This window comes from Amblyomma americanum, chromosome 5 (genome assembly GCF_052857255.1).
Source record: "Amblyomma americanum isolate KBUSLIRL-KWMA chromosome 5, ASM5285725v1, whole genome shotgun sequence".
NCBI classification, from domain to species: domain Eukaryota; kingdom Metazoa; phylum Arthropoda; class Arachnida; order Ixodida; family Ixodidae; genus Amblyomma; species Amblyomma americanum.
In genome coordinates this window covers 61,235,022-61,251,196 of record NC_135501.1, presented here as the reverse complement: position 1 = coordinate 61,251,196, position 16,175 = coordinate 61,235,022, and the positions used below count along the sequence as shown (strand labels likewise).

Below are 16,175 nucleotides of genomic sequence, written 5' to 3'. Positions count from 1 at the left end.
CGAATTAAGTGCATTTGAAGTCAATATGTTGAATCTTCTGGCGGTATTTAAATGAATGTGGTAGGATTCATCCACATGTCAACGCACGCACAGTTGCTGTCGCCAAGACACAAGGTTTACAGAAAACGGCGGTAATTTAAATGTGGTTGGAGCACTGTCAAGCTGCGGAAAGAGTAGTTTTTCCTTCCGGCATTCTCGCTTCAATCTATCCGTACAATGTAGCAGAAATAAACATAGTGTTATTTGTGTTAATGTTATTATGTGAATCCATGTCCAGCAGACGTTGGTTAAAAAGTAGCTAGAATAATGGTACCGTAGAAGCCAATAGATATTGCATTTCAGAAAGGAAGAATTGCTAGACGCCATCTTTAAGTTTGCAAATGTGTCGCAAAAATAAGAACAAAAACACGCATGATGGCACATGCAGCCGCTACGTTTTAAAGAAGAGGCTCCTGAAATTCTTTCTTCCGTCAATTCAACCATCCAACTTGTGCAGCAAGCATTTGCTTAGTTTAGAAATCTAATCAGCGTTAGCGTAAACAATGGGTACTTATCAGTCGTGCTTACGACGATGTGACGCTTGCCAGCGAATAGGCTTCCGACATTAATACGGACGCACGTGAAAGCTTGCGTGTTATAAATCGTTAAAAATTTCATCCATCACTTTTGCAGGCTGCCGCTGCGAAAGTGGGTTTTCTACAGGCCTTAGCATGGGCAATGTGTATGCCACAGTTCAGCGACGTGTTCATAGTAAACAAAAACTGATTACCGGGAACTGAAAACGCAGTGACGAGCGGGAGAAAGGTGTGAAGAGGGTGTGAAAGAAGGAACAAAGACAAAACCATCGTGGTGGAGGGCTCCAGCATTTCTTTCGACAACCCAGGGCACATTATAGTGCACTTACAGCACGCAGCACACGGCCGTTTTTTGGCGCCCCTTTAAGAACAACGTGTAGATCATATCAGTATGGTGCCCTCCTTAAAAAAGTAAGAAGTTATTTGGTCAATTCACGATGTATAATGCAGCAACTTTTTTTATCTTTAGCTTAGTGTAAGTAAAGTTTTCGCGGACAACAAAAGCTTTATCAAATTGCTTTTTCAGGTGCGCGTTAGCTATATGCATGCATTTTTGATTCCTGCGGAAGTGTTAGTCACACTTGGAGTGCGCATTGTAAGTCTAGCGCCTTTTCAATCTCTGTGGTCCTAAATATTCTGGAACGTTTCGCCTATTGACAAGCATAAGATAAAATCTTCAGTGGCTGTTTCAGCTTCTGGGGACCAGTGAACCTACCACCAGCATCACCGGAATCAAGAAGTCAATTGTGTTATCGGACGAAGGTACGTTCGAGCCACATATTCAGCTTATTCTTTATTTTCGTTGTAAGCGACCAGGATGTCTTTGGTGCATTGGTTTTAGCATTAGCATGTTAGGGAAAACAAAACTGTTTTCATGTCGATAAGAATGTAAGGTAATAGAACCTGCAAACAGGACACAGAAGGAACGTGAAAGCGCCTATCTTGTTCCCTTTATATGTTCCTCTAAAAAGTATTCCACCATGAAAACGTGAACCAACTAGCCCTCAGACAAAGGCTGCTGATGCAATACGATGCAATGCAATGCAATAAGTGCCCAGCCTTGTCTAACGCCCAACCCGACCCGACGACGCGCTCTAGCCTCATGGTCTGCCGAAATTAGGTGAACGCAACAACTATATATGCTTGGTAACTATGACCCTTAATTTTCGCCTTTCTCCTTTGGTGGCGGTACTAGAGTCGTTAGTTCATGGAATACAGATGTAATGGGCGTTCCTGTCTACTTCCTTTCTTACATGAAGCATTTGTTTTGTCTTGAGCTCTAAGAGCCGAACTTCATGGAATCTGTTCACAGAAGCGTCTGGAGGGTAGTGTTGGGATGTAGACAGAGTAAATACTGGAAGACACATTAGTCACCTCTGATACGCTGTGGTGCCACTCATAACTTTGCAATGCATGGACGAGCACGTAAACAGGCGAAATGCAGTTGAAGCCTTTAAAATACTTTAAAGAAAACAAAAGAAAGAGTTGATAATCTGGGATTTTTTATATTGGCTCTGATGTATTGCAAGAAATAAGAGAGAGCGCATTTCTTTTATAGGTTGGCATCCTGTATCCTAACCAGAAGAAATTATTAGGAGAATAAGAACAGCTCATACTGCATATTGAACGCATTGCGAACTCATAAGCAGCGCCTGTCAAGATATTCCTGGGCATAGAAATATAGCTACAGCGCTCTGTAACCCTCAGCTATGAGACAGAACTTGGCGCTATCAAACAATATTCAAATCAGGTCGAGAACTGGTGTGAGGTATGGGAAGATAAAAAAGGGTGTAAGGCTAAGAGACAAAAAGAGATCACTGCATGTCAGAGAATGAACTCTAGGCATTAATATCCTGGCAGAAAAAAGAAAGCAAGAGGTAAAGCTTGGACTGGCGACTCAATGCATGAAACACGTCAGCGACGGTGTGTTAAGGACTCGGAGCGGATAGCAAAGAAATTCAAACGTAATCGGAGCTGCACAGTAAGGCAGACTACTGGAAATGGAAATTTCCTGCATTAGACTGCTCTTGTCTAGAGTAGGATTGTGCCACGTGCAATACAACGCCGCTGATAAGGCCAATAAGCTCTTGCAAAATAGAGAAATTTTAATGAGGTTCGTTGAGGTACAAAAACATTTTATGCCACTTCCACATGCTACGTTCTTCTACATTCACAAGTGTGCATTCATGAATCACTCCTTCTCCAGCTGCCGTTCCGATGTGGACTATCCGGAGCGTGTGCAGCTACGACAGCGGCGAAATGGAGTACGACCAAAGCTGGCTGTGCGTGATGTAAGTGAGTGTGAGAAAAGAGTTCGTTATCTTTGTCCCTTTTTTAATGCACGGTATTCCTGGTGCACATCGAAGACCTCTTCAACTATCGGGTACTGAAACAATGTGACGGAACTAAGCCTAGTATACCACCCAGATTCTCATTCCTTTCGGAACATTTTTTCATACTTCACTAAGGCGAAAATAACGGAAGTCTGTTTCGTGTCCGAACCACAAAAAAACAAGGAAAAAAGCAGAGTTCATTACGCACGCTTCGTCGTCGGCTATGGCCTTAATTGTGATGCTGCAAAAGCCTACTGAAGAGTAGTGCTTAGAGTGAGAACTTATTTCACCACTCTCACTGACACCACCAAACCAACACTGAGGACAGGTATTCCAGTCTCGTTCTTAATGTAAACAGTCCGCTATTATTGTATACAACGCGGTCCATGTAACTTGAGTCGTGGCTTTAAAAAAAAATTTGGACTCCGCAGATGAGTGAAATTAATAATGTATTGTATGCCATCGTGTTTTGCAATTGAGGATATATTTTTATTTACCACAACTGGGTAATTATAGTGCTCACTAATATTCAGGGTGTGTTGCTGGGCCAGTTGGTTTGATATTTTGAGCATTGCAGCGCTGGCAAGCGACGGACTAAAGGAGGACAAGACACACAGTGCGCTGATTAAATTTAATATCAAAGGAGCGCGATCCGCACGTTTTTATACAGTCGTTCAGGATTAGCCAGTGATTGTAGGGCGCATGCGCAATTCAAAGGAAAAAAATAACAAAACAGAAGAAACAGATAGAGCGCGCGAGCGCATTCTGAAACCACACCATGAAGATGCAAAAAGACACAAGAGGGACCGACCCACCCCGGTCGGCCAGGCATCAGGCACGCCCTCAATCGCAACAATACAAAGAAGCGGTAGCCAAGGGGAGGAGGTGGGGGACGTAATAAAAACTGCTGGTAAAAAGAAAAATCTACACACGCCGGCAGTTCTGTACTGCTTGGCGATGACAGATAAAAAGATAAAATAACAAAAAATGCAAGAAGGCAAGCACGCGAAAAGCATATTAAGATCTCAGAAAACGGCGTGAAGAAGCGCATAATGAGAATGAAGTGAAAGGGCCGTTTGAATGGGGGAACAATTGACAACCTAAAAGCGAGAGATGAAAACGAACCCAGAACACGGCCTAAAATGATGCGATGCTAGGCAACAATAAACACGGCCACATAAGGGGGATGAGGGCCAACCATAAAACCGACCTAAAAGAACATTGATGGCTAAAGCTAAGAGGGGGATGAAAACTGGAATAAAAGAATAGAAGTAGCGTCCCGAAAATATTTAGAAAGAGAAGTGGCGAAAGGGATGGGTTGTTAAAAGGAGCCGCGTAAGAAACCACGGCGCCTATAAATTAAAATGAATTGGAAAGAAACGCAAACTCTTTTCCCAAAAAGGCTACCGAGTGCGTACTGACGTAGACGTCTTGCTGCTTGTTGATGAAACCTGCCTCAATTATCTCCCGAGACTACTGTTCACATGTTTTAATAGTGTCTTTATGCGCGAGCATTCGTAATCAAGTAGCTGAGGGAATTTTTAATGCGTCGGTTCTGTTTATTTTTGTAGCGTATTGCCGTCATCACGCCTAACACGAATGCTCGAGCGCGTGTCTTCGACTGTCATTAGCACCGTTGGGCTTCGGCGTCTATGTCTGAGATATTATTAGGGTGAACGAGCTGTCTCCAATCACCGCAAACAAACCATGCAGCAAAGGAGTAAGCCGGGCTTGTTGGTACATTCTTTTCATGGAAACATTGTGTTTCCATGAAAAAAAAAACCGTGCAGTATGGCCTCGGACAGAGCGTCGAGCGCTCAGGGGCTGTATAATGTCAGTGCAGGACGCGCAATCGAGCGTTCGAGTTAAGCGTGCTGACGGCCGGCGGTAAGTCCTTTGGCTTCCTTTTAAAATGCATTTCAAAACCCTCAAGAAGTGTAAAAAATTAGGCAGTGGCCTAGTTCTGGTTAAGCCTGGATATACAAGCGAAAAGCCTGTAATGGCGAGTCTTGGGATTTTCCACTTCTGACTCTCTTAATTCCTCTTCCTCACTCCTGCTGGCCCGAAAGACACGGGTTCGATCCCGGCCGTGGCGGTTGAATTTCGATGGAGGCGAAATTCTAGAGTCCTGTGTGCTGTGCGATGGCAGTGCACGTTAAAGAACCCCAGGCGGTCGACATTTCCGGAGCCCTTCACTACGGCGTCTCTCATAGCCTGAGTGAGTTGCTTTGGGACGTTAAACCCCCATAAACCAAACCATCTTCCTCACTCGCTTGGCTGCTGCTGGGTGAAGATGCGGCTAGGAACGCTTTTCAGCTTCTTTCCGACGTCGTTTAGCAAGGCATGTTTCCCGTTGTTCAGGCGTTTCGGCTGCACGTTTAGTTTTGGCTTTATCATTTTTTCGCTGTTGTGCAGCCAACTCCCAAACGGATACTTCTGGATCGGACGAATATAGTTTCTCAGCTTGTCTGCGTAGTCTAGCACCAGCCGCACTCTCCTTCCCTTCTATGTCGAGTGCGCACGCCTATTCTCTGGCAAGCGCATTATATAGCCTCCTTGAGTATGCACATGACGCACATGTGCAGTAGCGCGCGAATGCGCCGAAAGGTCAGGCGACGGAGTCGGCGGCGCCGACAGCTGCGGCAGCGGCGAGAAGCGACCACCTGCGCGGCGCGTGACGTCACTCGTTTTCGCGCATGCGCATAACTCACCAGTTCGGCTCACGCGAAGCTCGGCTCTGACCAGCGTACTTAAGCTTTTCGCTTCAAGATTGTTACTACGCTCTAGCGCAACCGCGACGTATCGCTTTTGAAACGTCTTTTGAGCGACTAAAGCGCGCAAGCTGATCGTGACGAAGTGAGCGGCCGCCGCTGGCTTCAAACGGGAATAGAATTGATAGAAGAAAAGTTACGGAGACAGCGTTGAAGAGCATGTTTTAATCGCTGTTCCTTCCGCTTTGATTTCTCCGTGTGCTGACTGAACAGAAGGTTCGTTTTAACTGTGTCTTTACTGCGCCTGTTCAAATCGTTCAACTTGAAGAATGCCATGAAACGGCTCATTCTGTGCGACCTCGGGGGCATTGTACAAGTAACACCTCCCAATATGCTGCACGGGAGCTGAATTTTAGTCCCACTTTAGGTTTCTTCGTCCGCAACTTGCGAGAGAAACTTTAAACTTCTCTTGAAAGCTACCAACACGGCGTGGCCTTGGCGAGCGCCACGTCCAATGTGGCGTTCTCGTCTTGAAGCGACCCTGCTCAGCAACAGCGTTGTTCTCGCAATTCCAGCCATGAAAACTTCGCGTTGCACATGCAAGGAACAGTTTCGTGTGAAAAAATTACTTACACTCGTCTTACTTAGTTAGCACAAAGGTTAAAAAAAATGCTGTGCTAAAATTTGTATCTGTATTCTCCCACCTGCTCGGTCTTCCGAGACTGGCGTATCTCCCAAATAAAAAAATACAGAAAAAATAACATATCCGTTCAGTGCCTGTCTGTAAATTTCGTTTTCGGAATTGCGAACGGGATTCGCTCTTTTCCTAGCCTCACGGAATGCACTGGACATGTTCCAAACAATTTCTTGCCGCGAGCAGCGCAGCGTATCGTGTTTGCTCGAAGGCGGCCCTGTGTCTGCACTAAAGAGTAGCCCAAAGCGCATCGCGGAAGCCGATTGATATTTCACTTTTAATACTCGGAAAGTTTACCGCGAGTTCTGTAACTGTGCATACTGCTCTCTGCCGTCCTTAGGAACACATAAAACGTATAGCCTGGATTTTTTATTGTGCTATTTTTGTCCTGAATATATTTATTATTTCTCGGACTTTATGTGTTATTGTCTCAATTGTTGGCAGCAAAGAATATTTTTTCTTCTTAAGCAGCACTTGTTTCGTTTTATTCGGTGTCTCATATTAAAGAGATTTCTATCAGTTACACCATTTTGCGTTGCAATATCAAAAAAAACCTAAACTTATGGGCGAATTTTTTTTTTTTTGCGCACAGCGCCCTTAAATAGCTTGTATGTAAGCTTTAAGCAAAGCGAAACCCGTTTTAGATAGAACTGCCTAACATTAATCAGAGAACGAGAAAGGCCCGCTTTCCATGTTCAAGACGGAGGTGCCCACACATTATCGGTGCAATGCTGACAGCGTCGGTCGCTCATTTCTACACGCTCATCGTTTGCGCTTTGTTTATGTAGACGTGTGGAGGGCGTTACAACAAGGAAGAGGGAACGCAGAGACGCGTGGCCGTTTTTTTATATTTCTTTGGCTTCTCCTAAATGACGGCTAAAAGAACGCCTCAGGGGGCGTGTTCCAAGAATAGCCTGAATGCGCCCTTCAGTACGCCTTCTAATACTTTACTAAATGTGTTTCGGTCAGAAATAAATATTGAAAATTTTGCACTGTTTATTGTAAACAAACAGGTATCTTGAAAAGGAAATGCAGTGAGAAGTTCGCTACATCATGGCAAACAATAAATCATTGGGGTCATTTCTGTGTCGTATCTGCTTTCCTATAAGTCATGGCTCATGTTACGTGCAACGCCTTGCATATGACGCGGGTGGCCTGTCTGCTGAGAACGCCACCGGAATACGGTGCTTCAGTGCTGACGTTTAAGCAAGTAACCAGCTGGATGAAAAGCAGTTTCAGTCACTGCATAACACTTTGAATATGCTTGTCAGTAGATTAATGGGTTTTTGATAGAAATATTCATTGTTTCTGAGGTGTCGTCGACTGTGTAAATTTTCTTGCACTTCTGTCTCTATTCATACCTTGTAACTATTCAGTGTATAATTCATTCATTGCAAAAGTATACACTTTACTCATTGTTTACTTTATTTTAAAAGTGCGTTCTGTATGTAATAAGTGCATGAAGTTATGGTTCCTTTTGCTGCCTGTTCTGAGCTCTGCGACGATTGCTTGGGCCCCGTCAGGCAGATCACATGAGCATTTTGCTCCTGAACCCGAGACGTTGTTGTCTGAATAAAGATTATCTACCTATCTCGGCTTCTACAGAACGGAGGCCATAGTGAGCGAAGAGACGCAGGTAATCAAGTTCCGGCTTTCAGGCACATTGTCTATTTTGTCTATGTGTACACTGCTTACGACAAAAAGGCAAGGACTCTTAGACTTCGTAGCAGTGCCCTAGCGATACGACACTGCAACAATCGTACCAATGTGCTCCGAAAGAATCTGTTCATACCGACAGGCTGCGGAGGGGGCGCGTCGAGGTGACTTTGCGCATGCAATGCCTTCTCACTGTTGGAAGTGGTGGTATTGGTAGCTTGTTTTTTTTGCTCGACATTATGCCAGCCAGCGGCATATGGATCGCGTGCATCTTAATGCACACGATCAAGGTCTGCCTCGTCGAAACTATCACGAAAATCCTCGCGACCATATTTTGATCTTCTGTAAATCTACACAAGACTGTAAGAATGTGCTAGAGGCGCAAACAAATGGTACTTATCTTAATGAACCAAACTATTTTAGAAATGAGCAGCGCCCAGCAGCACTGCCAGTAGAAAAATGCACTGAACAAGATGCGGACCAGGTGCAGGATTTGTAAGTCAGAGATGAAGAATGAGCGATCCTTCCCAGCACAGTACCAGGTTTACAGTGAGACTAGATCACGCAATCTGTCTCACCTCCACTGAGAGAAGAAGGTAGTGAAAGCCATTTCACGCGACTCCCAACCAAAACCTCCTGAAACCTCATGTTCTATGTCCCACACAGGACGCGATAGCTTTTTGTTCGTCAACGAGTGAATACCATAGTTAATTGTTGCGTCACACTACGCCGACACCAAGAGAGGTTGTGTTTAAAGTAAAGAAAATAACTTTCACACTTACGTCAGTAAAAGTTTGCTCGAGTCTCTGAAGCATCAAATGATGTCATATTTCAAAGACTACTAATTTGAACGTGGAATGTGGGATGCCGTAAGCAGTTAAATTGTTATTTAATATTATGGACACTTGAACTAATTCTCAGTTACCACATACCTCCAAAACATATGGTGCACAGGACCCCAAGAGGACTTCAGGCGTTAGCTAGGCGTCATTAGGATTGAAGAACTCAGAGACGCATGGGAGCCAAGTGTAATAAGAATTTTCAGAGTACACTGCCCTACAAAGGCAGCAGGAAAGCAGACAAATTTTATTCCTCTAAGGTTTTGTCGGAACAGTTACTGGCGTGTCTACTTATTCACCAATTTATTTGTTATGCCCATGAACAGCAACAACATCGATTAATGTACACACGCAAAGACAAGGGACATGCGCAATCGATCGCACTTGCTTAGAGGTTTTGACGTTTACCTTATGATCCGAAGATCGCATGGTAGACCTAGGCCGTTGCGGCTTTATTTGTATATACGCTAATACCACAGCACGAGCGCGCTGTGCGATGTCAGCGCACATGAGAGAGCCCCAGGCGGCTTAAATATTTTCGAAGTCCTTTACTACGGCCGTTCCTCATAGCACATGTATGGCTTTGTAAGCTAGACCACACAATATATTATTAATTTTTTTACAAATCACTGGTGGAAACAAAGCTTGGTTACATTAAGGGAACGGAAAAACGTGTTTTAATTTCGGCGTAGTTAAATCGAGTAGACGTGGGGATGCATGTGTTCAGCCTTTTTGGGCTGATGAGTTTGCTGTGCTGGGTAGATGGGATGTCTGGCGACGCTGTTAGACTCAGGTAAAGCTCTGCCTGAAGTTAACGTGATCTGATCTGTTCGCTCCGCAGATGACAGTCGATCAAGACCACTATGTACAGTGCACCGCGCTAGAGTGTGTTGCAGTTAACACGAGGCGTGATCCGCTGCTGCAATAGAATAGCGCTTTCGTGCATTGGCTAGCAAGGCTTATCTGTTAGCGCCTGCGCGCGCACGGAACCCAGTCGCGATAATTTTTATTTTATTTTGTTTACCCTCAAGGTCATGAAAGGCATAACATGAATGGTTGGGTTTGACCCCGTGATGTGCTCCTTTCGCATTAAAATGCCAACAGCATGGGCTTCACTGGAGCCAGGTGAACAATCATGAAAAATAGCTAATCACTACAGATATCTGGCCTCTAGCAGAACTTTCGTTATGCACGCCTGTTACCAGCTAATTTTGCAGCCAACACTGCTACCACATTAGAAAATTGCCTTCGCAGACTTTGCGTGCAAGTCGAGAAATAATTTGGTACGGTTTTGGTGACGCCACGCAGGGGATCGATGCCAACGCTGCGGAGGAAGCGAGTGGCCATTGTCAGGCTTAAGCACCCGACCAACTTGGGTCAGACACTTGCAGATGTGCGATTCCTGGTGTTGGTGCTGACTCCAAGCAAGGAAAAAGGCACCAAGAACGCCCTAGAGACTGGCCGGACGTTCGCCACGCTTTTCGCCGACTCAGGGTTCCGTCGGAGGCTATGGGAGGCCCGCACTCCCGCCGAGTTCGCCGAAGAGCTTGGCGAGTACGCTCGCAGCCTGGTCGGCGTGTCTAGAAGCGTACAAGCGACGAATGGTTACCCGCTGAATAACCCCGACGAAAGAGTAAGGCGCCTTGATGATATTTGTTGAACGAGGACTGAATACATTCTTACTAAAGGCGGTCGAAACACGCCTCGATACCGCCAGCGGGCACCAAATAAGTCTGCCTAAAGGAGAAGATAAATATGGAAGTAACCATGATTAGAACACTCAATGGAAATCAAATGTAAAGGATTTCGCAAAATGGTCCAATTTCGCGCATGTCAGCTTTGTACACATGCGGTCGTCGCGCAACAAAGATCCCGGACGTAAAAAATTACTGCAATTTGAGTACTTTCTTTGCTAACTCAATGTCATAAGTTGGCATAGTTCATAAACCAGCAACATGAAGAAGATTCAGAACCATCAAATAGGGTCAAAATTTACAACTCTGCAAACGAGAACGGCGTCTCGTGATTGAGACATGCCGCACTTAGTTTCTTTCCAAGAAAAAAGGAAGATTAATATTCGCCAAATCATCGCAAAGAAAACGCGGCATGGCGTTGTACTAATTAATGATATAGACATAATTGTATGTACTGTATTCTGTGTACTCAAGTAGGCACAATAAACTTTGCATGGGCTAATGAAGGAAGACAGTAACTCTAAGCTACTACGAAATTTTCCTCTGTATGTAGCCTGGACAGTGATCCTTTTCTAGAATAATGTCCGACGTGGCTGTCTCTGTACAAGTTCTAGACAAATTGCTTTGAAAAACTGAGCGCTTTGTACTCTAAAACAGTACTTAGAGTGATACACATATTTCAGAAAAATCTCAACTGCACTATCGGCCAAGGCTTGCGCGACGATATCCGGCGTCGGCTGCCCTACTACATCAGCGACTACATTGATGGTAAGGTTTTACGCATTTTGTACTTTTTGCGACCCACGCTCTTCGAAGGGAAGCTTAAATGAATCCTTGCTACTGAGACATTCTTCAATGATGAAGATTGAGGGGCACAACGTGAACTCTGACATACCGCTTTTTTAAAGAGTTCTGAACCCTGGCCGTTTGCCTCTAAATCGTGTAGTGGAGCTCCTGTAGCAATCATCGAAGCCCTGTGCCTTCGAGGGCGCCGGACCAAAACTCTTTATGCCTTAAGGAAACTTTCTTCACCAATCATCCATTACAAGTCACAAGTTGTGGCTAAATAGTTACCCTCCTGGGCTCTAAACGTTTCAGAAAATGTGTACGTATCAGCGGGGAAGCCCTTTCCCGATATTAGCCTCAACAGCATTATCACTTGTAACGCACATTAGAGCGGTATTTCTTGAAAAGTATGATCCCTCTCCGCCTAAAGCTTCTGCTTCGCGAATTGTCCCTGTAAGTCGCTTCTGAAATCACGGGAACTCGCATCATGCCTGTGACAAGTCTTGTTGCCATAATTGCGTCCGCTTTCCATATAGGTGGTATGCACACCATATTTAATATACGGTCTCTATACGGTCGATCCGGACAAAGCAGGCGGAAAAGTTGAAAGATATACGGTATTAGTATATAATCACCACATCGTTTAAAAACCATGTCGAAAAAACGTGCAAGTCACACGAAAGCCTCGCAAAAATATGCCGTAAACATGAATTCCTTCATATTCTGCATACGATGAGGACTCTATATTCCTATAACTCAGTATGAGCCATTTATGAGGGTCAAGACGCTATGTGGAGGGAGGAAGTTAGCGATCCATCAAAGGCAACAGACAGGGTTAATGTGTACAGCAACTACACAAGCTACCTACCACAAACATCTGTATCCTTGCCTCCCTGCATGGGGTGGGAAGCGGTAAAATATCCACATATGAAGTAAGGCTCCACGCAGCGATCACATAAGATCTTAAAGAAAGGTCGGAAGGTTAACATTTACTCGTGGGCGCACGTAGATAGGTGCCACGGAGAAATCTATACTCCAGTGAGGAATCCCGCATCTTTAATTCTGTTCGGAGCCCTCCACTACGGCGTCACGTATATCCCGGTTGTCGCTGTAGATATGTTGTTTTTTATTGCGCATATGCTGCTGAGGCTATCAGCGCCAAATACGCGGTTTAAAATGTCAATATGTTGCTATAAAGAAAACAACAAGTGTCAAAACTAAATTTTGCGTAAAACATTCCAAGGCTTTAGTGATCTAAAGACGCATGAAAAACCTGCAATTGCTTTACTCCTAAGAATAAGATGATATGGAACAAAATTGTTCATTGTGAAATTCAGGAAACCCTTTTTTTATCGCTTGGGGACGTTAAACACCAACCATTGCCCCATGAAATACAAACGCCTGTGTTGTAATCTTGCTGCTCTTTTTACAGGTGTTGTAGGGCCGAGGACGCTGTACAAGACAATTTCCACCACATTCTTTCTATACTTCGGCTGCCTGTTGCCAACAATAGCTTTTGGGGCCCTCAACGACACGAACACGCACGGCAGAATTGGTGAGCTGGTTTTTCAATGCTCAAGGAGTGCCCACTATCTACTTCCTCAATTATTTTGGTAATAAGTTTTCCGCATGGTCTATCGCTGCGTAAAACTCTGGCGTACAAAATGAAGCCAGCAATAATTTTCGCACTCCAACGAGGTAAGAAAATGAAATTAAAAGCTTTATTATAGCTCTCTGGTTTCCCATTCATTCCACGCTGCTTACAGGCTGGTTATATAGTTAAATAGACAAGGGTCGGAGACCGCACTACTTCAGAGGGCGCAATCCAACTGTAAAACACAGGGGCACGATTTGACTGATACTAATTCTGCATTCACATTCTCAGAGCGGTTACGGTATTCAGTATATTAAGTAACAGTTAGGTTGTGCTCGTATATTAGGCGTTTTTTTTTCGGCTTTATAAACAGGGCGTAAAAGCGGCTGCTGCTAAATTCCGGGCGCCTGGGACTTGTCTGAATGTAGTAAACTTTTCCCTCACGTACTTGCTCAAAAATAGCGTATACTTGTCTGCAAATAAAAAACCTGAATTACCGTGGCAGAGTAAACCCCGACAGCCTCCCTTTTACCGGTTTTCCCGTCAATGTTGTTAAGAGCCGTATTACTGTGTTCGTCATTCCTTTTTACGTTCGACGTCTTTCACCTGTACAGCAGAGGTCTTTTTCCTTTAGTGAACGAAGTTAGGCTGCTGCTGATGACGGTGATGAGCATTAACACGTCCCGAAATTATTTTTCCTGTTTTTTAAGCCCGAAAGTCTAAATACAGGGGCAGTTCATAGTGAGCCTGCGGTTCGAATTTTGAACAACCAGGCACAAAGGCAAACGTTTGAAGAAATATCTTGAACGGGGAAAAAATAACACAGCTGGAAGACACTTTGGAATTGACTCACGACAAAACTGCATAATGGTTCAGGCGAAGACATTGACGCTGAATCTCTGATGGGTCGCGGTGAGAGTATACATTCTTCCTTCTTTAGAAAACAAGTAAACAACCACCGTATGTCAAGTGCGTTATCCACTCTAAACTAGCAGACATTTACTCAAACAAAGCGCTTCCGGAAGACGGCTAGTACAACTAGGTTTCCAGGCAGTCAAGAGGAGACTTTACATTCGTTGACTTGAGAAGTCAAGCTCATACACATCTGTCTTTATGCATGTGCGTCCCTGAGCCGTTCGTCTAAATGCCGTTCTTCATGGCCAAGAACTGGCTTGCGGCAGGCTGTTCTCAAAACAGGTGGTGTTATGCAGTCGAAATATCTTCTTCGTATTTTCGGCTGACCGCTACAGTAGCCACGCTTTTCTACTATCTAGCATTTGTATATGTGTTTAAATATATTAAAATATTATCGAATGGCGGTGCCGAACAATAGAACAACAGGTGGTAACACTGGGTTCATTTAATCTGGTTTCTCCATCTCAGTATGTACTGTATTCTTCGTATATCGTGTACACCGCATCCTTAAAAGCTTATTAGTCCACAAATCACTAGCATCTGTGCTGAAGTTTACGCAACTTTTTCCTAGAGGCACTATCCGTTTGATGAATATGGAACAGCTCCTCGTGATTCATCTATTACGTGTGATATAATAATAATAATAATTGGTTTTGGGGGAAAGGAAATGGCGCAGTATCTGTCTCATATATCGTTGGACACCTGAACCGCGCCGTTAAGGGAAGGAATAAAGGAGGGATTGAAAGAAGAAAGGAATAGGTGCCGTAGTGGAGGGCTCCGGAGTAATTTCGACCATCTGGGGATCATTAACGTGCACTGACATCGCACAGCACACGGGCGCCTTAGCGTTTTTCCTCCATAAAAACGGAGCCGCCGCGGTCGGGTTATTACGTGTGGCAGATACGGTTTTTCAGGAAGCCTTAATTAGTCAGTCGTCACGCACACGTTCTCGCTCATCGCCGCTTCAATTCCGCACAATATTGTTGCTTCTGCTATTTCTCGCCTGCCATGTTAAAAGACGTACACATGCGCCCAGTTAGGCTAAGATTTTTAAGAAAGACTCTGTGGTGAAAATTGTTTTCTCCGCGTTTAGTACAGCTTTTTTTAACTGCTCATCCCGCTTGCGTGCAGGAATATGTTACTGTGCAATGAAGCAAGTAAAAATTTCAATATGCACTGGCCCCTATTCGATGTTTCAGATGTAAAGAAATGCATGATCAGCCAAACAATTGGAGGTCTCGGCTTTGCTCTCCTCAGCGGTCAGCCACTTGTCATTCTTATGACCACGGCTCCACTCAGCCTATACATAAAAGGTGAGTGCGCCGAGCTATTTACATATCCTTTACCTTGAGTTTTTGTCATATTGTGAGCGTACGTGAATGAACTTATGAGGAACCCTTAAGGGGGAAGCATATGCGGAACCCCACCGCAAGCATCTCTTTAGTACTTCCCGGAGATATAACTGCCAGATGGCCAGGTTCTAGTAAATATTTGTGTTAAACAAAAATGCATAGAATAGATAAAGAGAAGGAGGGAAAGGCAGGGATGTTAACCATAAAAGAGTTCCGGTTGGCTACCCTACACTGGGGAAGAGGAATTAAGGCACTAAAAGGAGGAAGAGAGAAGAGAAAAAAGGCATAACACACACACACACAAACACACACACACACACAACGCTGTCACAATCTGTCACTCAATCCAGACGCTCTCAAGTAGGCAAAGAGTGCCTAGTATGCCTTGAGGGCAGTCGACTGCTGCGGCCACGGACCGAGAATCTTTTGCTCTGTTAATGGGCGAGGATCGAGGCTGTCCAGGGCCCAACACAGTGTATGTCTTGCACTCGCAAATGCAGGGCACTCACAGAGAAGATGAGTGATGGTCTCCTCACAACCACAGGCAAGACTGTCGGCCATCACTATCCGGAAAGCATAGTGGTTGGTAAAAGCAACACCGATCCATAAACGGCATAACAATGTTGCTTCGCGACGTGCTAAGTTATGTGGAAGACGAAGGCGCAGTCCAGGGTCCAGTGCCTTGAGGCGGAAGTTGCAAAACTCTCCCGTGTTCCACGCTGAAAGTGTGAGCTCCATCGCCAAAGGGCGAAGCCCACACGCAGCGTCTGGTCTTGATATTGGGATTCTCACTGGAAGTCCGTCGTTGTGAGCAAAACGCGCAGCCGCATCGCCCTGGTGATTACCGTTAATATCACAGTGTCCTGGCAGCCATTGAAAAATGATGTCATGACCTTTGGATACGGTTCCGTGGTACAGTAGACGGATCTCAACAATAAGTTGTTCCTGCGACCCGCGGCGTAGCGCAGCTTGCAGGACTTGAAGGGCTGCTTTAGAGTCGGTGAAAACCGTCCAGTCATGTGGAGG

General features: G+C 44.8%; 1 protein-coding gene across 1 annotated transcript in view; it reads left to right on the top strand.

Moving 5' to 3' along the window:
- The window catches only part of LOC144132486 (solute carrier family 4 member 11-like), a 70,327-nt gene that overhangs the window by 38,123 nt on the left and 16,029 nt on the right, over positions 1-16,175 (top strand). Inside the window, exons 4-9 of the mRNA XM_077664933.1 lie at positions 1,268-1,337; positions 2,782-2,866; positions 10,117-10,441; positions 11,186-11,270; positions 12,721-12,843; positions 14,997-15,110. Coding sequence (XP_077521059.1) covers positions 1,268-1,337; positions 2,782-2,866; positions 10,117-10,441; positions 11,186-11,270; positions 12,721-12,843; positions 14,997-15,110 — 802 coding nt within the window. The remainder of the gene's footprint in view (positions 1-1,267; positions 1,338-2,781; positions 2,867-10,116; positions 10,442-11,185; positions 11,271-12,720; positions 12,844-14,996; positions 15,111-16,175) is intronic.